At 47.1% G+C, this 25570-nt stretch overlaps 1 protein-coding gene across 1 annotated transcript in view; it reads left to right on the top strand.

The window, feature by feature from the left end:
• Window positions 1-15141: 15141 nt before the first annotated feature.
• B4galt1 (beta-1,4-galactosyltransferase 1) overlaps window positions 15142-25570 on the top strand; it is a 31720-nt gene continuing 21291 nt past the window's right edge. Inside the window, exon 1 of the mRNA XM_059254123.1 lies at window positions 15142-15845. Coding sequence (XP_059110106.1) covers window positions 15431-15845 — 415 coding nt within the window. The 5' untranslated portion in view covers window positions 15142-15430. The remainder of the gene's footprint in view (window positions 15846-25570) is intronic.

The following is a 25570-nucleotide window of genomic DNA, read 5'->3' as shown; positions in this document are numbered from 1 at the left end:
AATCAGATCTAGTTGGTTGGTAGTTGAGGTGAAAAAGGAGAGAGAGAGAGAGGGAGAGAGGGAGAGAGAGAGAGAGAGAGAGAGAGAGAGAGAGAGAGAGAGAGAGAGAGAACTGCCAAGGCCCCTTCTTGAAAAAGAGCACGTTTTAAAAGAAACCAGGCATACTGAGTGGCTGGACATGTTCACTCTGTCACTTTTCCTAGAACGGACACAGAAATGTGCCTTCACTTCTCAGAATTTCTTCATTTTCTCTTGGGTGTCTGAGGCTGAACCCAGCAGGGCCCCATGCGTGGCTAAGGAAGTATCCCGCTGCTCTGCGGCAGTGCCAGACTCTTCCCAGAAGTCACAGGATTTCCTTGTGTCTCCTTCAGCGCCTGGTCCAGTGTTGGCCTCCTTTTGGAATATTTTATAAGTTAGTTTAGGTAGTCGCTATAATCTCTTCAGCAAGCCAGTTCTTAAGTCCTGTGGCTCATTACCACTATAGCACCCTGTTATTTTCTTCTGTTTTATGGCTTAGGGACAGGTAACTTTGTCATCCATAGACATGCAGCATTGGTATCACCTAAGTATTGTTAGAAGTGCAGAATTCCAGCCTTAATCCCAGCACTTGGGAGGCTAAGGCAGGGGAATTTCAAGCTTGAGGTTAGCCTAGGCTATCCTGTAAGTTCCAGTGTAGTCTGGGGTATGCAATGAGATTCTGTCTCAATAAAGCAAATAAACAAGGCTGAAGAGATGGCTTAGCAGTTAAGAGCACTTGTGGTTCTTTTTTTTTTTTTTTTTTTCCCCATGACAGGGTTTCTCTGTGTAACTGCCTTGGCTGTTCTAGAACTCACTTTGTAGACCAGGCCGGCCTGGAACTCACAGAGATCGGCCTGCCTCTGCCTCCCCAGGGCTGGGATTAAAGGTGTCCGTGGGCATGTCCAGCTGCACTTGTGGTTCTTGCAGATTACTCGGATTTGGTTCCCAGCAACCACATAATGGCTCACAACCACACATAGCTTCAGTCTCCGGGGAGCCAGTGCTCTCCTCTGACCTCCCTGGGCACCAGGAATGCATGTGATTCACATACATACATGCAGAGAGAACACTCACTCACATATAATAAAATAATAAATCTTAAAAAATTTAAAGCAAATAAAAACAAAGCAAAACAAGCAAACGAACAAAAGCCAGCTGAAGAATTCCTCCCTGACCTAGTGAAGCTGCACCTACATTAAAAACAAAAAAGTTACATTTTTACTTATTCATGAGTCTGTGGAGGTCAGAGAAGGTTCCCTCCTCCCACTGTGCGGAAGCTTGAAGACTGAATGCAGATGTCAGGTGTTACATTTTAAAGGAGGTGATAGAAGCTTGGGGATTGCTGTTCTCTCTACTTCGTATGCTTCTCAAGTTTTCCATAACAAATGTGAAAATAAAAGAACAATGGCTAAAGACACTGGAAGGGCTCAGTCTTCTAGCTGCTCAAAATAAATTTGTTTCATAGCCAAATGAAGTAATTCAAGGCATGAAGCCTACTGGCAAATGAATTGCTCAGACCTCAGTGGGAGGATTTGGGAGGTGAGTACAGCTGGGGGAAGTCTGGAGCACTGGTATATTCTAATTCCACCACAGGAAAGATAGCAGTTTATTCCTATTAGCTCAGATCTACTTAAAGAAAAGGGGGAGGAGGTGCTTATAACAGTGGGTCTTACGCAGTCAGACGCGGCGTAGCAGGGCACATTCCCCTTCCATCCTTGTTGGCTTCATGCTTCTTGGTTCCTTCTACACGGGGGCTGTAGTTGGTTAAATAGTGAATTTCCAAATTTTACCTTAATCAAAACTTCAGAATTGTATTTATGTGGAAACACAGTCTTTGCAAATGCATTTGTTAAGTGAAGATGATGTCATAGTAGATTAGAGTTGACCTCAAATACATTGTGGTATCCTAGAAGAAAAGGTGAGGCTGGGTGTGTTAGGAACATCGTTAATCCCAGAACTCAAGAGACTGAGACAGGAAGATTTGGGCCAACAGACAGCTGGGCTACATAGCAAAACCCTGTCTAAAAAAAGTAAGAGCTTGCCGGGCGGTGGTGGCGCACGTCTTTAGTCCCAGCACTCGGGAGGCAGAGGCAGGTGGATCTCTGTGAGTTCGAGGCCAGCTTGGGCTACAGAGAGAGTTCCAGGACAGGCTCCAAAGCTACACAGAGAAACCCTGTCTCGAAAAACAAAACAAAACAAAACAAAACAAAAAAAAAAAAAAAAAAAAGGAAGAACTCGAGAAAGAGTAAGAAATGAAAAATAAAGGGGACAGAGAAAGAAGCCAGGGCACATTAGCAGAGGAGAAATGTCCATGATTCTAAGTGATGTGGTGGGGTGGCCGCGTTCACAAGGATGGGATTGTGATGATTTATAATCCTGTCAACTTGGTTGGATTTAAAATGTGCATGGAGACACCAAGATGGGTGTGCCTATGAGGGTGTTTCCAGAAAGGTTTGACCATGGAGGGAAGAGGGAAGGCCCATCAGAATATGGGCAGCAGTCCTCAGACTGAAGAAAAAGGAGAAACGGAGCTGTTCTGTTGTTCTCTCTGCTTCCTGCCTGTAGAAGCACGTGACCAGTCTCGTGACCTGCCACGCCTTCCCCGCCATGACGGACTGTACCCTCACACTGAGAGCCAAAAGTGGGTTTTGTCACACAGGTGAGAAAAGTAACGAATTCAAGAATCATACACAGGAAGAAGTCTCCATGAAGACAGCAGGAGAGACGGAATGAAGCTACAAATCACAGGATGCCAGGGATTTCTGACGGCCACTAGACGCCAGAAGATGCATGGAAGGAGTGTTCTGTTTTAATTATTATTACTTTAGATTTATTTGCCTGTATGGATGTTTTGCCCGCATGTAAATATGTATACCATGTGCATGCCTGGTTACCCAGGAGCTCAGAAGAGAGCACTGGATCCTCTGGAGTTATGGATGGTTGTGAGCCAGCATGTGGGTGCTAGGAACCTAGCCCCAGGTTCCTCTGAAAGAGCAACAGACACTTAACGTCTGAGTCACTTCTCCAGCCCCAAGGATTCTTCAGCATGTTTAAGAGGAACATGGCCCTGTTGCCACCTTGATTTCAGACTTGACCTCCAGAACTGGGGGAGAATTATTTCTGGGTTTTGCTTTGAAGAAAAGGTGTTACTGTGTAACCTTGGCTGGCCTGGAACTTGCTTTGTAAATCAGGTTGGTCTTGAACTCATAGAGATCCACCTGTTTCTGCCTCCTGAGTGCTGGGACCAAAGGTGTGCCCCACTGTCTTTTTTTTTTTTTTTTTTTTTTTTGCTCTTTGGGGGGCCCACCACCCAGCTCCCAAACAGATCACACATGGAGGCTTATTCTTACTTATGAATGCCCGGCCTTAGCTTGGCTTAGTTTCTAGCCAGCTTTCCTTAACTTAAATTATCCCATCTACCTCTTGCCTCTGGGCTTTTCCCGTTCTCTTACTTTTGTAAATCTTACTCTTCCTCCGTGGCTTGCTGATTGTGTAGCTGGGTGGCTGACCCCTGGAGTCCTCCTCCTTCCTCTCTCATTCCTAGCTCTCTCCGCCCAGGTTTCTCTCTATATACATTCTCTCTGCCAGTCATCCCCTCCTATCCTTTCTCCTGCCTTGCTATTGGTCAGTTCTTTATTAGACCACCAGGTGTTTTACACAGGCACAGTAACACAGCTTCACAGAGTTAAACAAATGCAACATAAGCAAAAGTAACACACCTTAAAATAATATTCCCCAACATACCACCACTGAATTTCTGTTGTTTTAAACCATCAAGTCTGTAGCAACTTGTTCCAGGGATCCTAGAAAGATAATGTAATACTTACTACAGAATGGCAATTGCAGAGGAAAAGAAATGCCTTTTCTTGACACTAGCAGCAGATATTGTAAGGCAAGAGTGGGCACTGCTTGCCAATCATCTTTGGGCCATGTGTTGTTCCCTGAATTAGTCACTATTGTCTGAGAGATTATGTGCTCTATCTAATGTAAGTTGCATGATCCGTTCAGAAACCTATGGTTAACCTGTCCTAACCATGTGGAGAAAAAAAGAGAGGGTCTCTCTTTAAAAAATAATGTGTTTTTTTTAAATGTGTGTGGGTGTTTTGCCTGCATATATGTCTGTACCGGTGTGTACCTGGTGCCTGTAGAGACCAGAAGAGTATGGTGGCTCCCTTGGAACTGGATAGTTGTAAGCCACCATGTGGATGCTGGGACTAGAAACTAGGTTCTCTGGAAGAGAAGACAATGCTCTTAACTGTTGAGCCATCTCTCCAGTCCTGAAAAGGTGGAGGATGTCTCTTATTAGAAGACATAATGAATAGAAGTCAAACAAACCCAGTATCTGTCCATTCCAGGAAATTCATTAGTCAGCTTGGGATTACTATAACAAATGCCAAAGTTAATCAACTTGCAAATAGAAAACTTCATTCTGGCTTAAAATTTTGGAGATTTCAGCCTATGATTTTGTTTGTTGAGACAGGGTCTCATGTAGCCGAGGCTGGCCTTGGATTTACTTTGTAGCTGAGGATGATACTAAACTCCTGATCTTCCACCAGCAGAAATTACAGATGTGAACCTTCATACCCAGCTCTCAGTCCATAACTGACTGAACCTATTCCTTTGGGTCTGTGGCAAGATCACAGAAGTCCATGGTGGAACAAAACCACAGACCTCATCACCAGGAGTGAACAGAGAATGATGAAGAGAGCAGGGTCCCATAAACCTTCCAGGGCCTCCTCCAATTACCTGGAGACTTTTCAGTAGGCCCCACCTTCTAAAGCTCCTACCAACCTCCTAGTAGCCCCGAGCTGAGGGCTGAGATGTTTTCACACATTGACCTTTGGGGGACACTCTGGATCCACACTATAGTAGGGAGAAAAAAAAATTGTTTCTGCAAACTATACTCTTATATGAAAGTAGGTTTTGAAAGATATAAAGGAAGTGGCTTATTCTGAAAATAAGCCAGGGCAAACACAATCACATTTCCTATTTGACAAATCCCCGAACTGACAGACTACAAGATCTATGTGTTCATCTGTTTGCAAACAGAGTCCTTGGCAGGGCTCTTAGTCTCTGGCATGGTATTCTCATAGGTAAATAGAAGAATTGGACAATGCTATAATTAAGACGGAAAGCGAGCATGGTAGCGAATGCCTGCAATCCCAGAATTTGGGAGGTGAAGGTGAAGATCAGGAGTTCAAGGTCAGCCTTGGTTACACAGCCTGGGGGCTACATGAGAGAGACCCTGTCTCCAAAAAACCCAACTGAGATGTGGCTCAAAAGATTGCTCAGGCTGGGTGTAGTGGCGCATGCCTTTAAACCCAGCACTCGGGAGGCAGAGGCAGGTGGATCTCTGAGTTGGAGGCCAGCCTAGTCTACATAGAGAATTCGAGGACAGCCAGGGCTACACTGAGTGTATGTACGTGTGTGTGTGTGTGTGTGTGTGTGTGTGTGTGTGTGTGTAGTGTATGTATGAGTATGATTGTTCTCCTTTTTTTTTTTTTTTTTGAGACAGGGTCTCTTACTGAACTGGAAGCTCACCAGTTAGTCCGACTGTCTGGCCAGGGAGCCCCCAGAACCCACCTGTCTGCATCTCCTCAGTGATGGGGTTATAGGTATGCAGACACAAGTGGCTTTTTTTTTTTTTTTTTTTTTTTTTTTTTGGTTTTTCGAGACAGGGGTTCTCTGTGTAGCTTTGCGCCTTTCCTGGGACTCACTTGGTAGTCCAGGCTGGCCTCGAACTCACAGAGATCCGCCTGGCTCTGCCTCCCGAGTGCTGGGATTAAAGGCGTGCGCCACCACCGCCCGGCACAAGTGGCTTTTGTGTGGGGGTTGGGCACCTGAACTTACGTCCTCATTCTCGCACAGCAGGCATTTACTCCAGGAGCCTTCTCCCCAGGCTCCTACCACCATTCTGCGGAGAAGCTCAAACAGCTTCTGTGGGAGACTCATATGGTGGGGTGGGGGTGAGGGGAGGGCAGGGAAAGACACCAGACTAATAGCTCCAGTTGAGCTACTAGCTGCCAACCAGCACTACTTCTCAGCCTCGTGAATGAGGCAATTTGTACCTTCTATACGCTCTATAATTCCTGAAAACACTATACGAAACAGAAAAACACCTGGTTAATGAACAAACTAATTAAATATATATATATATATACACATATACATATATATATGTATATATATACATATATATATGTTATTTTTAAGAAACTCACTTTTGGAGTCAGGTATGGTAGCACATGCCTTTAATCTCAGCACTCATGAAGCAGAGACAGAAGGATCTCTGTGGTTTTGAGGCCAGCCTAGTCTATAAATCAAGTTCCAGGACAGCTAGGGCCACACAGAGAAACTCTGTCTTGAAAAACCAAAAGGAAAGAAAGAGAGAGAGGGAAGAGAGAGAGAGAGAGAGAGACAGACAGACAGACAGACAGACAGATGTAGTGGGTAGCCATTCCAGCTTTGTTCTGGAAGTTCCAACCCCCATTGAGACTTCAGCAACTGTCACGCCTACAAGGCGGGGCCAAGGGAGGCGCCTGGGGACCCGAGATCTGGATCGGCGGACACTCACTCGGTTCCAGGACCCTGGATGGTGGAGGTGGACAAAGCAGAGCTCCAGAGAACACCACTGGACTGTGATACACCTTCCCCAGACCCCGCGACCTACCTATCCCTTAATTTGTAAGTTACGCCATTAAATAAATCTCCTTTTAACTACGTGGAGTGGCCTTAATAATTTCACCAATAGACAGACAGACTCACTTTTGAGCCATTTGTGGTGACAGCACTTGTGGTGTTGCGTTGAGGCAGGAAGATCAAGAGTACTGGGGGTGGGGATCATTTCGGGTCAGAATTTTTCTTTGGTTTTGTTTTGCATAGTGATTAATCAAAGGTTGGCAAACTGTTTTTCTGTGAAAGACGAGGTAATGCAGTAAGTATTTTTGGCTTCGTAGGCGCGTGGCCTCTGTCACAGCTCCCTAATTCTGCAGTTGTAGCTTGAAAGTCACCGTAGACGAGACGCCAACAGAAGTGGGCTGCTGAGTTCTAGTGCACCGTCCTTCACAAAAATGGGTGGGGGGAGAGGTCCAGTGCATGGGACCTTGGCTTCCCGGACACGGTGGTAGACAACACACGCAGAAACTGCAGCTTCCGCAATAGAACCCTAAAGTGTGACATTTGACTTTGGGACCAGGAAGTCCGAGGAGTTCTGAGTGCAATGAGGATGATCAAAGTCCAGTAATCAAACTATTAATCATGATTATTCGCCCAAATTACACATTGATAACATGCCTTAACCAGAGAGTGTGTGGCCTTGACCTGGGGATTTCTGAGTACACGATTCCAAGTCCAACTGACTCCTTTCAGCAGCCCACAGAAGAGTCCAGCACTGAAATCAGGCTGTGGCCTACTCTAGGTTACTCCACACTGTATACACCACTGTGGTTTTTCTGATTCTGTTTGTTTTGCTTTGTTTTGGGCTGTGTGTTGCTCTAGGAAACTCCGTTTTACAAGCAGCTTTCTTCTCATTTTGAGGGGAGAGGTTGACTATAACCACACGAGTGGGCCTAGAAACTGCACCATCTGCCGGGTAAAAGTGATGGACACCCAGCACCACAATGGCATGGTCCTGCAACAGCCTAACATCTGACTGAGTAACGTCTGGAGTGTTTGTCGAGGCCTGAGGACTCCCTGACTCAGCTCAGTCCCCCACTGTTAAAACAGTCTACTGCCCTGTCTGCTGGACCACCTGTTCGTCTGTCTGGATCTGGATCTGACCTGCCATTTCCTGCTCTGGACTCAGTTCCGTTTAGCCTTTCCCCTCAAAGCTGAACTCGGCAGCTTCACTCTCAAACTGGATTCTAGCAGCTTTGGTAGCGGTTTCTCCCAGCACTGGTCTGATTCACTATCTTATCAGTACCAACTCCTTCTCAACCTACTTCTGAAACTTCTTGTCCTCAGCAGCCGCCTCTTTTTATATGTATAGAGCTGTATAGGTATATTTGCCGTATGATAAGAGAGTTAATATTAGTGACTAGGATAAAAGAACTTACATTTGCCTTGGCCAGGCTACTAAGGTAGGTGGATTTTATGACCAATTATTGTCATTAAACTTCTAAACCCTGTAAATTTACTGTTATTCAGTAAACTCTGACATTGTGCAAAGACTGACTGTTTTTGGCTTATTGCATTTGTGACAACAGGAAGGAAAACACTATTGGCTTGGCAAGACTTAGAGGATCTCAAAAGGGTCCAGCCAGGACAGTCTCTAGAGGTAGGGAAAAAAGTAAGCTAAAACTTAGGACAAAGTAGGGTGTGGCAACAATCTCTAGGGAGGCTGAGGCAGGAGGATCGAGAATTTATATACACAATTAATACAAAAAGAGGCCATGAATTTGAAAGAGAGTAGGGGCAGGGTATATGGGAGGGCTTAGAGGGAGGAAATGGAAGGGAGAAATGCTGTAATAAAATTATAATTTCAAAAACTAAAAAAATCTATTTTGCATACATTAAATTATATTTTATGTTGTGCATACATTATTATAAATCTATATTAAGATTTTTCCCTCATTGTTTGCTAAAAGGAGAGGCTGATATAATTGATTTTCAGATATTGAATACACCTTACATGCCTGTAATAAATCTCACTGGACATGGTGTATTTAAAAAAAAGAAAAAAAGAATTCATAGACAGTCCATGCTAATAACAAAACTGTCTCAAAAAGTCAAAAACGAACTTTGTAAAAATAATAAAAAATTAAGGGTTCATTTATAGATTTTATGAGTATGGATATTTTACCTGCATGTATATATGTGCACCATGTGTATGTCTGGTACCTTTGGAGATCAGAAGAGGGTATCAGATCCCCTGGAACTAGAGTTATGGATGGTTGTGAACCACCATGTTGATGCTAGGAATTGAATGTGGGTCCACTGCAAGAACAATAAGCTCTTTAAACTCCTGATCCATCTCTCCAGTGCCCCGCCCCAAATAAAAAATCATGCTGGGTGGTGGTGGTGCATGCCTTTAATCCCAGCACTCAGGAGGCAGAGGCAGGCAGATCTCTGGAGTTCAAGGCCAGCCTGGTCTACAGAGTTCCAGGACAGCCAGGGCTACAAGGAGAAACTCTGTTTCAAAGAAAAAAAAAAAAAAAAAAAAGAAAAAAAAAAAGAATCTTAAGGGAGGCTTGAGTTGTAGCTCAGTTGGTATAGTGCTTGCCTTACATGCACAATGCCCTGGTTCAATCCCCAACATTGCGTATAACCTTGTATGGTGGGGGTTGTGGAATATTACTTTAACTATGTAAAGGTGTGTTACATTTGTCAGTGCTACATTTGTTTAATGATATAAAGACGTGTTACATTTATTTAAGGTGCATTTGTTTAACCATGTAAAGACGGATTGCTTTGCCTGCCTAAGGTACCTGATTGGTCTAAGGAAAAGCTGAATGGCCAATAGCTAGGCAGTAGAGGGATAGGCAGGGCTGGCAGGCAGAGAGAATATGTAGAAGGAGGAATCTAGGTTCCAAAGGAGAGGAGAAAGAAGGACAGAATGAGAGAGAAAGAGAGGGAGACTTCTGGGGCTGGCCAGCCAGACACGGAGTAGGACATACAGAATGAAAGAAAGGTACAAAGCCCTGAGACAAAATGTAGATGAAGAGAAACAGGTTAATTTAAGTTATAAGAGCTAGTGGGACGAGCATAAGATAAGGCCAAGCATTCACAACTAATAATAAGTCTCCATGTCATGTTTTGGGAGCTGGTTGGTGGCCCAAAGAAAGCCTGCTACGCTTGAGGGCTGGACTAATGGCCCAGTGGTTAAGAGCACTTGTTATTCTTCCAGAGGACCCAAGTTCAGCTCCCAACACCTATGTCAGAAGGCTCACAACCAGGGGATACAACACTATCTTCTGACCTCCTGAGGTATCTGCACACATGCAGTGTACATACAGAGTCACAGACAAATTCACAGAAATAAAGATAAAAATAAATCTTAAGCACACAAGCCATCTGAGAGTATAGGCGTGCACTACCAGCATTTAACCCCATGCTTAAATTGTTCTGTACTTGGCTAACTGGAACCCTCTAAACTAACTTCTGAATCCATTTACGTATCTTCATTTTGATGATATGATTCATCTTATTTTCTGGCCTATCAAGGAGTAGGCTTTTCTCCCACAACACTTAGGTTTTGTGTTTTTGTTTTTGTTTTTGTTTTTTGTAGGGTGGGGTTTAAGGAACTAAGATTTGGTGGCTAGCTGTGCTCACCGACTTGGTAAATTTCTGCTTCCAGACAGTCAGACTCATTTTCTTTTTCTTTTTTTTTTTTTTTTTTGGTTTTTTCCAGACAGGGTTTCTCTGTGTAGCTTTGCGCCTTTCCTGGATCTCGCTTTGGAGACCAGGCTGGCCTCGAACTCACAGAGATCCGCCTGGCTCTGCCTCCTGAGTGCTGGGATTAAAGGCGTGCGCCACCACCCACCGGCCAGACTCATTTTCTTTTTCTTTCTGTTTTTGGTTTTTCGAGGAAAGGTTTCTCTGTGTAGGCCTGGCTGTCCTAGAACTCCCTCTGCAGACCAGGCTGGCCTCAAACTCTGAGATCTGCCTGCCTCTGCCTCCCCAGTGCTGGGATTAAAGGTGTGCATCACCACTCCCCGGCTCTTCTAGGTTTGGGACCCACGCCTGGGTTATTGGTTCTGAGAATGGAATCCAGAGTTTCAAACATACTAGGTAAACACTCTATCAGTTGAGCTACCCCCGGCCCCATATTCGTTTTCTTTCTTTTTTTTTTTTTCCAGATAGGCCTCACTTGGCCCAGGCTTGTCAGAAATTCACTTGACAAGGATGACCTTAAACTCTGGATCCTCCTGCCGCCACTTCCTGAGCACTATGATTATATTTAAATACTACCACACATAACATAAATTTGCTGATGTCTCTATCAGCTCCATTCTCTATCTTTAACTTGAGTGAATGGCAGGTGCAGCTCAGTGGTAGAGCCTTTGTGTAGCATGTGTGAAGTTCTGGGTTCAAACCCCAGCAATGCAAAGGTAGTACCTCTAAGTAGACAGTCATGAGTTCATATCAATTTCTCCCATTCAAATAAAGTGTCAGAAGATTCATTTTTGTTCTCTGCATTTACCTCCCTTTGGCATACAGTTGAAGACTTCAGTAACTCTCCTTATCCACATACTGAGTTTCTTTTGAACCATATGCCTGGATTTAACAATGTCCTTTCCCTACTTGGGCTACACACCCTGATTCGGATTGCTCTAGCTTTTCTTCCAAACACTAGTCCTGAGACCCCGTAGATGCCCTCTTTACTCTGCTTGAGTGTCTGTACTCTGTCAGGCTGCTGTCCTTACCCAGCCCCCTCCCCCTCCTCCTGGTGGATTCTACCCTCGTGTGTGCCATCTGGACTACTTAACCCTGTTGAACTCTAGTAGCTTCTGGACTGAAGTTCTCAGGAAGGGTGGATGAGGAAGAGGAAGAAGGTGACTTATAACTTACAGGTTCTTGAACTCAGGGACTATACCTGGAACTGGTTTAGATGATGAAATTTTGCACTTGAATGAGCTTTTGGGGAGGACAGGACTTAGAACTACAGATATAAAATATTATATATTTCACATGTGAGAAGAATCTAAGTCATTTGTAGCTACTGGAAAAACTTAGAGATGCCTGCAAACTTCTTGCTCCTTCTACATCCACCAAGAAGTCTTTATTTTTTTTTATTTATTTTTTATTTTTTTTAACTCTTTTGGAACCTAGACTGCCCTGTTACTTTTTGTTGTTCATTTTTAGACAGGATCTTCTGTTGCCCAGTCTAGATTAGAACTTATTTATCTAAGGATGGACCTGCCTCCACCTCCAAAGTTATGAGATTACAGGTGTATGCCACCATAGCTGACTTTAAATTATTTAAAAATTTTTATTTTGAGACAGAGTTTCACTCTGTAGCCCTGACTGGCCTCAAACTCAAGATTCTTCTGTCTTTGCCTTTAAGTGCTGCTAGGATTACAGGCATGTGTAATCATGTATGGCTCTGAAACCTATTTTAACCCAAAGAATTCTCTCAGAAGTGATACTTTGGGTCCTACAAGGTGGCTCAGCAGCTAAAAATGCTTTCCATCTGAACACAACGACCTGAATTCAACCCTCATCCCAAGGTGAAAGAAGTGACTTCTGAAAGTTGTACTATGAACTTCACACACTTCTGACATGTGTGAACACACACACACACACACACACACAATGTGAACAGAAGTGATGTTTTAAGGCTGAGTCTTAGGAAATGCTCTTGCATTTATCTTGAGCTGCTTTTGGAATATGTTCCCCAGTTTGTGGGGACAACCAAGCAGTTGTCAGCCTAAGTCATTACATGGGAAGGCCTTTGGGGAGGGGGTCAACTTGGGGAATGAAGGTCCCATAACTCAACCCAGCTAGGCCTTATGAGCTCCCAGCCTCCATTAGCACCAATCACCAGGGCACACACAGGAGCTTGGAGAAGCACTGTGTGAAGCTATTGTGAAATTTCCAACTGCACTACTGCCTTGGTTATTACCACAGGAACCAGAACTGCCAGCCAATAGCCCAAAGTGAAAAGCTGCTGTCACGCTGTGAGGGAGTTGTGTTATAGACCTGTAAAATAATTGCCTGTTATGTGCTGTGTACTACTTCTGATCTACTGGGGTGAAACAGACATGTAAACTGGCAGGTGTAGAAAAGGTTCTTTGGGGCTGGAGAGATGGCTCAGAGGTTATGAGCACTGGCTGCTCTTCCAGAGGTCCTGAGTTCAACTCCCAGCAACTACATGGAGGCTCACAACCATCTGTAATGAGATCTGGTGCCCTCTTCTGGCCTGCAGTCATACATGCTGTATACATAATAAATAAATAAATCTTAAAAAAAAAAAAAAAGAAAAGAAAAGAAAAAAAGAAAGGTTCTTCATCTTCCTAGACAATTACCAGGTGTTGTTATTTTTTTCCTGGCTTTCTGGCCCAGAGGGTCCTGGGATAGATCTGTGGCCCTAACACTCTTTTAATCCCGTTCCCTGGTCATCATGTGTACCTAGAAAGACTCTCCATTTTCCTCTGCTCATTTTTTCAGACAGTGAACTAATATGCCTCAGCCTAGCTCACGCCCAACCAGAATTTCCCCACTAGCATAGGATGGTGGAGTTAGCTTCACCCTAACCAGCTCTCAGAAGAGAACTTGTGACTTTATGTTTTAAACTAACTTAGCAACAAAGCCTCCCCTTTCCTTTTTTCCATACCAAGACAACCATTTCTAGAAGCCAGGTAGGTGGTTCACACCTACAATTCCCACGCTTGGGAGGTTGAGGCAGAAGGATTGTTATGAGAGTTCAAGGCCAGCCTAGGCTATAATGTGTGGGCTCCTGTCTTGAAAAAGAAAGAAAAGAAAGGAAGGAAGGGAGGGAGAGAGAGAGAGAGGGAAGAAGACATGAAGGAAGGAAGGAAGGAAGGAAGGGAGATGCTCACAGGTATCCCTGCAGGCCTACTTCTAAAGTCAGACTTGTGAGGCTGAGGGAGGAGAATGCCAAGTTTGAGATCACCTTGGGCTATGCAGTGAGACACTAATCTCAAAACAAAACACAAGCAGGTCAAGCAGATTTTGCAATGAGTAGTAGAGTACTCCAAGAGGGTCTTCTCCATAAGGTAGCATTTGAGGAATCCGAATGAAATTTGAGGGAAGAGTATTTCTGGTCAAGCGAAGAGCGGGTACAGAGGTCCTGACCTAGGAAGAAAGGAAGACTAGGGAGGCGCGGAAACAGGTAACTACTTAGAAGGCAATCTTATAACCCAGGCCAAGACGACAGTTGCTTGGTTTGGGATGATTGCAGCAGAGTTGCAGGTGGTGAAGTCTGGATTTGAAGGCGGCAGTGGCAAACGTTCTGAGGGCCTGGGAACAACACTTGGGAGCAAGGACAGCTTTCAGGTTTTGGTCTTGGGGAACTGTGCAAACAATGCTGTCTCTTTCTGAGCGAGAAGAGGATGGACGTGGACCGTAGGGGTTAAGTTGTTGTGGGCAGGATTTGTTCAGTTGAGATGATACAGGAAGGTGGAGCTTAGGGAAGAGATGCGGGCTAGAGACAGAAATTTTTGGTGTCATCAGCTTACAGTTAATGGAAGTCAACAGAAGAAAAGTACATTTTATATGACTGCAACAAAATGTCAAACTGCTCAGCCTGTTTTCTCATCTATGAAACCGAGACAGCTAACAACCCCTACTTCAGGGCATATATACTGAACAACAATACAGGAGTAGCTAGAATTAGTTAACATTTCTCGTCTTAAGGGTTCTCACCACAGGGCGAGGACGCACGCTTGTAGGGATGGGACTGGCAGAAAGATGCATTAATTCACAAGCCTGTGTGCAGGAGAACAACCCGGTTTATATCCTACACTGTTGCACCTAGAACCAAGTTGGGCTGGCCCCTGAGGTTCCCCAACCGGGTAAACACCAAAGTGGGAGTATGGCAACTTGGTCACTTCCCTCACGGCAGGACTCTCCACTAAGCCGCTCCTCTTTGCTAGCTCGCCCCCCCCCCCCCCCCCCCCCGCTCCCCAACACAGTCTGGCGGACCCAGCTAGGCTAAGAGGATCTTTGGAACGCCCCAGAGAATCCGTCCGCTGGCCTCGCGGGCCGTCGAAGCCGGTTTCCTAGACGACCTTTCTCCGCTCCAGTTTCTCACTAACCCCAAGGGCTACCCGCCAGTCCTCTTGGCCTCACACGCTACTGTCCCAAGCCCACACCCGAGAGCAGCTCGGGGTTTGAACGAGGAGGCACGGTCTGAAGAGACTTAAGCCCCACGGCGAACGCTAGAAGGAAAAGCCGAGCGCCGCTGGGCGTGGGATGCCGGTTCAACCCCTGGATGCAGTGGGGCTGGCGGAGCGCCACGTTTAGTCCCCAGGAGCCGCTGCGCCCTGCACCCCACCCTCCCGTGGGCCCGCCCCTCAGGCCCCGCCCCTCAAGCCCCGCCCTCCCTTAGCGGCCAGAAACCCCAGCTGAAGGTTCCGCCCCTTAGTCTCTTCCACGCCCCCATCGTCTCTCAAGCCCCGCCCTCCTCAGGGACCCGCGTTGCGGCCCCGCCCCTTAGGCCCCGCCCCCTCAGGTTCCGCTCTCCTCGCCTTCTGAAAACCCGGCGGAGGCCCCGCCCCCGGAGGAGGCCCCGCCCCGTGCCCATCCGCGCCTGTGGCTCCCTGCTGATCTCTCCCGAGTCCGGCGGCCCGGGGTGTCGGCTTTCCGCCGCGGGCGGCCGGCGCTGCGCTCTCTAGCCCCCCCCCTCGGCCCCTCCCTCGATCGCTGTGGTCGGGTAGCTCCTGGCGGGCGGCCTGCGGGCGGGCCGCCCTCTCAGCCGTAGCCCACCCCCTCTTAAAGCCGCGGCGGGAAGATGAGGTTTCGGGAACCGCTCCTGGGCGGCAGCGCCGCGATGCCGGGCGCGACCCTCCAGCGGGCCTGCCTCCTGCTCGTGGCCGTCTGCGCGCTGCACCTCGGCGTCACCCTGGTCTATTACCTCTCGGGCCGCGACCTGAGCCGCCTGCCCCAGCTAGTGGGAGTTTCCTCTCCACTTCAGGGCGGCACGAGCGGCGCCGCCGCCAGCAAGCAGCCCTCGGGAGAGCTCCGGCCTCGGGGCGCGCGACCGCCGCCTCCTTTAGGAGTCTCCTCGAAGCCTCGGCCGGGTCCCGACACCAGCCCCGGTGTGGCTTTTGACCCCGGCCTGAAGAGCAACTTGACTTCGGTCCCAGTGCCCCCTACCACCGCGCTGTTGTCGCTACCCGCTTGCCCGGAGGAGTCCCCGCTGCTCGGTAAGAACTAAGATCCAAGGTCAGGGACTCCTCGGATTTCCTCTACAGGGTCCCCGGGACGTTATCCTATGATCTCTTTCAGGACTGCCAGCCTCCAGGTTTTGATCATCCCCAAGACCATCTTCGGGGCTGACCTGGGAGAGGTTGCCTAGTGTCTCAGAGGCTGGGGCCCTGTTGGGAAGCCCTCATGCTCCTCTGGCCCCAGCATCAGAGAAGGCCCTGGAAACACCCTTGTTCTGGCCCAAGGCTCAGGACGTTTTGGAGTTGGGGTCGGTTTGGGGTAGACGGTAGACTGAAAGGCTGCTTCCAGCCTTGCCTACCTGTAGCCACACCGGTAGCCACTTCTACCGTTTGGGGACGGGACCGACAGTGAGCAAACCACCTCCTTCACCACCACCCTCCTCCACTCCGCCTTTGAACAAGTGACTTAACTTTCTCTTTAAGGTTTCTTTCTGGTAAATGGAGATAATAAACCGCATCTATTTAGGGAGTTGTTTTGAAGGAGTAAATGAAGCTCTGTAACTAAGAGTTTAAATAATGAGGATGAACTTTTTCAAAGTTGCTACAGTTGTGGGATTTCCTGGATCAAGGGGCCTTCCGTCTCCCACCCCAAGTTCCTCCGCCTCAAGGTTCCTCTTAACCAAAGTGAGCCTGTCGCTCTCCAGGCGCAGAGGGCCTGTGTACTCAGGAGACTGGAGGGCTAAAATTATCCAGATCGCTGGGGGCTGCACTCTTCCTGGCAAATTACTTGACTAGCTGAACTGAACCCTGGCCTTCACCAGGCAGGGAGCCGGTAGATGGGTTTACGTTTCTAGTACTAGGAGGCTGGCCCAGGGTAGACCTCCTGTTTGCCCTGTAGACCACAGGTTGCTTCCACCGCTACCAGCCAGGTGGCTGCTCATTTCTAATGCCAGGTTTTAGAGAATGCTGTTCGGAGGAGCCCTACCTCCCCACAAACAGGCAGGCAGTCTGCCAGCAGTTCTGTCACGTTCCCGGAGAGCCCTGGCAGAGCAGGCCTTCCTATAGTCTCTTGCTCAATTTCTCCAATAATTACTTCAATATTTTCATATCAAGTTTGGGAGGAACCTCTTGGAATTGGCCAAACATGAGCAGAAAATTGAATTCCTGTGGACTTGGTTGTTGATCTGGAAAACAGGAATAGCCCTATGGAAAGTGAAGTAGAATATTAGTCCTACTGATAAATGTCCAACTTCAAACATGATAGTGTTCCTTCCTAGTGTGTAGAATAGGCTTGTCTCTGCTTCCCTCACAGGGTTATTTTAGGACTGATTGAGATTGTGTACATAGTAGCCACTCGGTCCAAGATAGCAAGTAACCAGCAATACAGTCTGAGGTTTTCTTAGACCTCTGTGGAGATGGCCCTGAAGAACACAGAGGAGGAAGAGAGTGAGTCCCCAGACCACAGTGTCTGGGCCTTTTGCTTTTGTTTTTGGTTGTTGCCTGGGCATTATGCAGATAAAATTAGTCAAGTTCCCTAGGGCCAGGGACATAGCTCAGTTGGAGGAGTGCTTGCCTAGCGTGCGGAAAGCCTTGGGTTCGATCCCAGCACCACATAAAAGTGCACAATGGTGGTGCATGTCTGTAACCATAGCGCTTGAGAGGTCAAGACGGCAGGATCAGTTCAAGTCATCTTCTTCTGTGTAGTAAGTTGGAGGCTAGCCTGACATACATCAGACCCCGTTTCAAAACGAAAACCAGGTAAACGTGGTTATAGTTGTTTAGAGTATAGGGTCTTTCCGCTGAAATATGAGAGACAGTGGTGATTATAGTTCTCTTGGGTTGGGTTTGGTAATGTGGTGTTGCTGAATTAATTCTGAAATAGACAGCTCAACAGGGCCTTCCTGAGAGAACATTTTTAGACTGTGGAGCCAGAGGGCTGGGCCTTTTCTAGCCTGGCTACCTTCATGTGACTTGCATGGGACTGATGTTCAGGCTGCTGCTGAGGCCACAACCCCAGAAATGAGGGTAGAAGTTTTATTTATTTATTTATTTATTTATTAAGCTCTTAGAGTTGAATGATTGGGTGCAACTTTTGGAGGGCAGTTCCTGGCCAGGAGGAATCTTAAGAAAGCTTTAAATCTGCCAGGAACTGTGTGTTCGTGTGTGTGTGTGTGTGTGTGTGTGTGTGTGTGTGTGTGTGTGTGTAGTCCAGCCCATCTGTTCTGCCGGGCAGGTGTCAGCCAAAGCCCTTGGCCGTGGTTTTGAGGTTTTTGGGAGAAAGCATCCCTGGGGGTTAGCACAGTGGCTCTTTCACTACTTACAGTTTCTTTCCCCTACTTTCTAGTGTCCAGCGGTCTAAGCGAGATGCTTGGATCTTTTTCAGTTGATAGCTGGTAACTTTGAGGTGATAAGGGACCAGACCAAGCTGCTGTTAGGTCACTGGTAGATCTGTCTTCGGTCTATCAGAACATTCGAATGGATGTTAAATAGGCTGAGGTTAGAATTGCGCTTCTACAATATGTGTGACTGGGGGCAGGCTGTATTGTTTGGAGTACTAGTGTTGGTGAGGGTGGACTCCTCTCCTGTGGGGCTAGTGTGAGTCCCTGGCTGGCTGTCCCACCCTCCTCAACTCCAGTGTGGGCCCCAGGGGTTAGCTGGCCTTTCCTGAGACGTTCTCCAACTTGCCCAGAGAATTCTAGTTACTTCGGGCTTTTTTTCTCTAGCCTTGTGACAGGCCCTCAGGTAACTGTGCACTGTGTACTCTACTGATCATGGCAACCAGGCTCTCTTTTCTGGCCACCTGGATGCTTGCCTGGGATAGGAGGAGCCACAGGCTTGCGGTTCTTTCCTGGAATGTTTATCTTTGTCCAGAATGTTTTATCTGCTCATATTTGGCACAGCTCAATGTGATTTGACTGGCTGTGGCACAGGCATTTTGGGTGTGGTGTTGGTGGAGAAGGTGATATCAGTTGGCTTGATTTCGGGAAGCAGGGATAGCTGGCTCAGCTGGGGGCCTGGGACAGATAGTACAAATCCTTCAAGGGGGCAGTGAGTTCTGGGCATCTTAAACCTCAGAGGCCCCTCTTGCCCAACTATGCTTTAAGGAGATACCCTTCATGTGTTGAAAAGGGAGGATTAATGTGTGTGCTGCTTTTATTTATTTGTGTATGTGTGTATATGTGGATCCATATGCCATGGTGTGAGTGTGGAGACTGGAGGACAACTTGTGGGAGTCAGTAGTTTTCTACCATATGGGTCTTCCAGGATATGGGTTTCAGGGATGGAACTCACGTTGTCAAGCTTGGTTGCAAACACCTTTACCTGCTGAGCCATCTTGCTGGCCGAGGATTCTTATCTAGAAGCAAACAGGAGCTGTAGGTAACCAAGGCCCTCTTAGAGTACTTTTTCTTAGCCAGCTTCCCTGGCTTTTGGGGGGTGCATTTAGCCGAGCCTCCGCCATGGCTTGTGACATTGAAGATGAAGTGCTTGCTAGGTCTCTTCTGGGCTCTTGGCTCTCAGACATTTCTCTTTATCATGCTGCTGCCTTCACCCATGTGTGCACATTTGGACACAAGCAAGCTGATTAGAACAGCCTGTACTGTGAGACATGGGAGAGGGCTGTCCTTGACTTTCTCGTTCTGGGATGACTCTTGGGACCTCATCACCCTATGTTTTAGGGTGGAATTTCATCCTGGGGGTTAGAGGAGGTACAGAGATCCTCACCTGGATGCAGATCTTGCAGTTTTGGATTTGGGTAACTAGCCCTTTAAGCCAGTTTTGTCTTGCTGCTTTTCTCTGGAGGCAATAATTTATTGATGTGCGTGCGCACAGATCCCACTGTCTCTAACAGTCACATTAGACATACCCTAACCTGCCTGGAGCAGAGATGTGTGTTCCAGGAAAAGCATTACAAGGCCCCAACTCCTCCCATCTCAGACACAGTCAGGTAGTTAGAACGTGGAAACCTGGTGGCCAAGGTCCTTCAGAAATACCCTCCATGACAGTCTGGATCTTTTTTTTTTTTTTTTTTTTTTTTTGTGAAACCTGTTCATTTCTCCCAAATAGCATTATGGCAGGAGAAGTGATCCCTGCCTGTTAGTTATTTTACACTTGCTATGGATGTGGCTCAGTGGTTGCATATACAAGGCCTTGGGTTTAATCCCAGCACTGGGGAAAAAAAATCCCAGGCTCTGAATGAGTGTGGGAACCACCGTGGCGGAAGGGCATCAGATAATCTGGTAGATGTTCCTTGGGACATGGAAAACAAGAGCCAAAAAAGCAGGATTGGATTTAACCATGGTTTCTCGGGTTAGCATTCCTGGTGGGGGGACTCGGTGGTATTCTTGCCTCAGGTTAATGCCCAGAGGACCAGGAGTTGCCTTAATTGACAGAAGATCCTTCTAAGGGTGCTTGTGCATCCCTTCCTCTGAAAGGTCTTATGCATGTCGGGATGACTGGTAACTTCATTCATTTACAGTGTGGACTGTGTGGAGTACTGGAGCTACAGAGAAGGGAGAGGTCTCCCTTGTAGCAGTTCACAGTTTAGGCAGGAGAGACATAATTACTATACCAGTGCCTCTGAACTGTGTGTGTGTCCCTTTCCCTGACACTGCTCCCCTCCTTTCATTCAGGCTTGATATCAGAGTTCTTCTGTCCTGGTTTTATTTGATTGTGTGAAAATTTTCCTTTTCTTTCCGAGGCCGTCCATTAGCTCTGCTGGGTAATCTTAACTTGCTGCTTTATAATGATTATAATGAGATATCAACGGCCATCTGCCTGGGTATTATGGTCTTTGAGTAGCAGCAGGGTAGGGATTTCCAGGCTAATTTAGGGGTTGAGAATGATGGGGCAGTTGGTGCCAAGTCAGTCTGAGCCCTCCCACAGATTCTGCCCTGGGACCATTCAGACTTTGGAAGCACAGTCAGCCGGCTCACCTGGATGCACTGGGCTCAGTGGACGAAGGGTCTCTGTGAAAGGGACCTAGGTAGTTTTTGGTCAAGCCTGGTGATTCCTTTACTTCCCATTTATTTACTGCCTCTGTTCCTTATTCCCATTCTTTGTTCCCTGTTTGTTCCTGCCAAGAGAGACTGAAATTCTGCTTGAATTAATTAATGTCTACTTGGAATTTGTAGGTTTTTTTTGTGTGTGTGTGTGTGCAGTGGAGTGGTAATCTTTTATAAGAAAGAAATTGTATGCATGTGTACATGAGTGTGTGTGTGTGTGTGTGTGTGTGTGTAGGCATGCTTGCCATGGCACCCTTGTGGAGGTCACAGGACAACTTTGGGTATTAGTTCTTGCCTTCCACTGTGTTTGAGACGAGGTTTCTTGTTGTTTGCTGCTGCGTTCATTAGGGCTGCCTGTCCCATGAGCATCTGGGATTCCCGTCTCCACCTCCCACTGACTGTAGGAGCGCTGGGAACTATGGTCCTACATGGGCTATGGTCTGGCTTTTACTTGGGCATTCAAATTCAGGGTCTCCTGATTTTACAGTAAGAACTTTATCCTGGACCATCTCCCCCGCTCTGGAGTGGTCTGATGACAAATAGGCTTCCCTTTGAGACTGAGAGTGTGATGGTTTGACATTTGATTCTGTCATAACTGATGTGCTTCCTGGGCCAGTGGCCAGCCAGGCCCTGCAACTTTGAAGGGCCTTAGCAAGGCATGGGACTGAACTTCATGGTCTCCATAGAGCTAGCCTTCCTGTATCTAAACTGGGCAAGATCTCCTAAAAGCTGACTGCAGCTGTGACTTAAAAGACCTCAGTTGTGGAACCTTTGTTTGTCTGGGTCTCTGCAGGGTGTGGTGAGGGTGCCATTGTCCTGAACTCGCTAAGGCCTGTTCTGAAAGTCAGAGACCTCCAGGTTAGAGGGCTGTAGTAGTTTGGCCTGATCTTAGTTCTAAGTGAACGTGGCCTAAAGGGATTCGTCATTAGGAGACAGAGGGGTGAGTCACACACTCGTGGTCTTGTCCTCAGCCCTCCACTTCCTTATACAAATGGAGGCCAGGGGCTGTATCATTTATTGGCTGTTGCTGAATCCTCTGACAGTGATTTTAAGTGTTCTGGGTGTGTTGTGTAACTATGATGATTTGCCTCATGGAGGTGTCAGGACAAAGGCTGTTTGCTTTTTTCTTTTTGAGGGTAGGAGTAACCTTTCTTTTGTGGAGAGTAATGCAGGTGGTGGGGATGTATAACTCAGTGCAGAGCACTTGTTTGAAGTCCTAGATTTGATGATCCCCAGCTCTGAAAACATACACACAAAACCCAAGCATGTTGAAAATAAGTTGCCAAGTTAAAAAAAAGAAAAGTACACTCACATTCTTTTCACCTAAGATAAACATGCCTCCCTATTTTCTGCTAGTCTTTTTCTTCAAGTGTTTAAGAATATAGCTGATACTTTGTTTCTGGATTTCTTTTTTTGTTTTTAACAATGTCTTGCTAGGTTTCCCAGGCTTATAACTCCTGCCGCAGCCTCCCAAGGACTAGGGCTCCAGGTGTATTGGCACCGTCCTCAGCTCCTCAGCCAACTGGCTAGTTTTTATGTCATTTGACACAAACTAGAGTCATTTGGAAAGAGGGGACCTCAACTGAGAAAATGCTCCCATCAGATTAGCCTATGAGTAAGCCTGTGGTTCGTTTCCTTAGAGCTTGATCCAATGTAGGAGAGCCGGGTCCCTTGTGAGTGCTTCCAACCCTGGGTAGACCGTGCTGGGTGCCATAGGAAAGCAACTAGGCAAGCAGTCTCTCCATGGCTTCAGTTCTAAGTGTAAGATGAAATGAACTCTTTCCTCCCCAAGTTGCTTTTGGTCATGGTATTTAGCACAGCAATAGAAATAAATCCTAACTAAGATGCCCAGTATGGCTGATATCTTTACAGGAGGAAGAATAGGCTGATATAAATTCATGTAGTTAGCCTGGTGATCATTCTTTTTCATTTAAGGTTCTGTTACAATCTTGGTCCTGCATCTTTAAAAAAAAAAATCACAGAGGTGGGATGGGGATGTAATTCAGTAGAAGGGTGATTGCTAGCAGGTGTGAGGCCCCAGGCTTGATCCCCAGCACTGCAAGAAAATAATAAAACAAAACTAACCAATAAATCACAAAAGCGGTGTCATCTTGGTCACAGAATATGCCATGGCTTTCCTTTCTCATCACTCAGCTGTTGTTAGACACATATATGTGGGTTTTGTTTTCCTGGTGGTATGGTGAGCTTTGTGTGCAAAATTGTACTTTGTGTATGGTGTCTGTAGGACATTTTCCAAAAGAGAAAAAAGGATGAGTTCCGTTTGAGAAGCACTGGGTTTCAAGCCTTCTTGCAAAGGGTTAAGTGCATTGGAAATGACAGGTTTGCACAGTGCTGTTAAACGAATAGCACTTACGTGGAATGATATGTTTAGAATTCTGATTAAAAGGAGAAAAGGACCAGGAAGTGCCTGGGCAGGGCCAGAGTACAGTACACAGCAGATCTGTAGATCTGGCTGAGCAGATCTGCTGTGAATAGAATCCGTGGGGATGGTGCCACCTCAGGAACTTCTCCACTTGTTTCCTTAGCCGCCAAATCCCTGGGTAGGTTTATGTGGCCTAATGTGGCTCCAGGGCCGAGTGCCGGATGAATACTTGTGGGCCAGCCAGTGCCATTGACACAGAGGAGAGGTGGGAATGAGCCAACAAATTAGATGCTGAAACATACACAGCTTCCTACTACCACATGTGCCTGAGTTCTAGGGAGGGGCTGTGGAGTGAGAATCTTCTACGTTTCCGGGAATTCTCTTAAGGGAAAAGCCTGGGAAAGTAACAGAGGCTGGCTTTCAGCGAGGACTTGGTGGATTACGTCAACAAAGCCTCAGGCTGCTGCGCTTGGCTCTTCCCAAGGAGTGTATTTTGAAGTCACTCCATTTTGATTGTTCTCAGTGGAGCTAGATTCTCTTCTGAGGGGATGTTTGGTGTGGAGAATCTGCTGGGGCTCATTTGGCACTGAGCTTTTTGGAGTGAGAGCAAGGTTGCCTTGAAGGAGGGGGCAGGATTCTGCCAGACTAGCTTGACCCATGCAGCGTCTGAGGTCAGGTTCCTTCCTGCCTTTCCATATGGGCCTGGAGAGGCCTGGCAGGGGCGTCAGTAAATGCTTGGCCCAACGACAGGGTTCATTCTAAAAATGCCCTTAACATTTTCTTTGAAAGTTCTTTCCTGTTTTGTGTAATGTCCACTTGCCTTTGACATCCTGAAACCACAGAGCTGCTGTTGGTGTGACAAGACATCAACTGCTTGAAGAAAGAGAAAGACAGACGGACAGGCAGAAAAGTACTCTAGGATGAGGGAGATGCAGAGGAGCTGGCGTTTGTATTAGACCAGCATGGAGACATGGCCTGGTGGCTTCTTATATTCAGATAAGCGTTGTAGGCGGCCTGAGCAGAGGCTCTGCTGGCCAACATGCTTAAGAGAGACCCCAAAGGAAGGGGACAGACATGAGCTCGTTTGTTTATACAGCAGATTTTATGGGAAACTACACTGTACGAAGTGCAAGAGGTAGACCCAAACGAGGTCCAGCCTCCTGTTCTAGAAGAGTCCCTTCACAGTGGGTGAATCTTGGCCAGCCAGGGCCAGAAGCCTTGCCGTTCAGAGGCTCCTAGGGGCAGGGAGTGAAATGGGTGGTCTGGACTAGGGCCAGCATCAGACACCAAGGGCCCCTTGCACACGCTGATTCTGGCAACCCTGCCTCAGCCTGTCCGAACACTCTTCCCGTGCTGTGGTGGGCTGGGGTCTGTTGCTGGAAACAGCCCAGGATTTCTCCTAGTTGCTGTCACACAGCCAGATCTGCAGCTGTTGCCTCCAGTCACCCACAGGGTAGGAGAGGAAAGGAAGCGAAGGCAGAGGGCGTGGAAGATGATCAAAGAGGCAGTGGTGGAGTTCAGGCTGTGGGGACTGCTGTGGGCAGGCAGCAGAAGGCCAGGGACCTCAGGGAGGCAGTGAGGGAGGGGTGTCTGTCTGTCTGTCGAGGGCAGGGACAAGTCTGGACCCGCAGTGGAGTCAGGGCTTCTGCTCCTTGGTGTCAGACTCCTTTGGTTCACGTTGCCTTTCTGAAGTTTTAAGTGGACCGTTTCTCTCCCTCCTAAATTCTAGTGTGGGGTGTGTGTAGAGACAGCAGCTACATCTGCATCGTGAAAGGCCTCAGAAATTCTTTGTGACGCTTACCACCCACTACTTTCAGAGCATTTGTGGTGAGGCTTCTTCTGAGGACTTTGTCATCTCTGTCAAACAGACGTGATGATTTTAGCAGGTGCATGGCTGACTGAGAAATGGATCGGGGAGGCTGGAGAGGTGGCTGGGCGGTTAAGCTTGAACTGCTCTTCTAGAGGACCCAGGTTTGGTTCCCAGCACCGACCTTAAGTGGGTCACAGCCACCGTGATTCTAGCTCCTGGGATCTGATGCTCTCCTGACCTCTGAGGGCACCTGCACACACATTGTATCCACTCTCACAGACACACAAACAAAATGAAAATGACTCTTAAAAAAATAAAGTGAGGAATGTCTCTGTCATACTAGGCAGCTGTGAGGTGTGAGAAAGTTGCCTCTGTGCCTCCGTATTGTCATGTATAAAATGGGCTAATAATAGTATCACTTAAGAGATGAGAGATTTAGGGAGTGGCAATGAAATGGCCTAAATTAGTGCTAGCATGTATTAAACTCTGATTATGTTGTTTATCGTTGATAGTAGTAATACTGTATAGTCCCTTGAGGATACCTGAGGCCACACAAATTGTACTGAAG

The sequence above is a fragment of the Peromyscus eremicus genome, chromosome 2, assembly GCF_949786415.1.
Source record: "Peromyscus eremicus chromosome 2, PerEre_H2_v1, whole genome shotgun sequence".
NCBI lineage: Eukaryota > Metazoa > Chordata > Mammalia > Rodentia > Cricetidae > Peromyscus > Peromyscus eremicus.
This window is presented reverse-complemented; position numbering and strand designations above follow the sequence as displayed.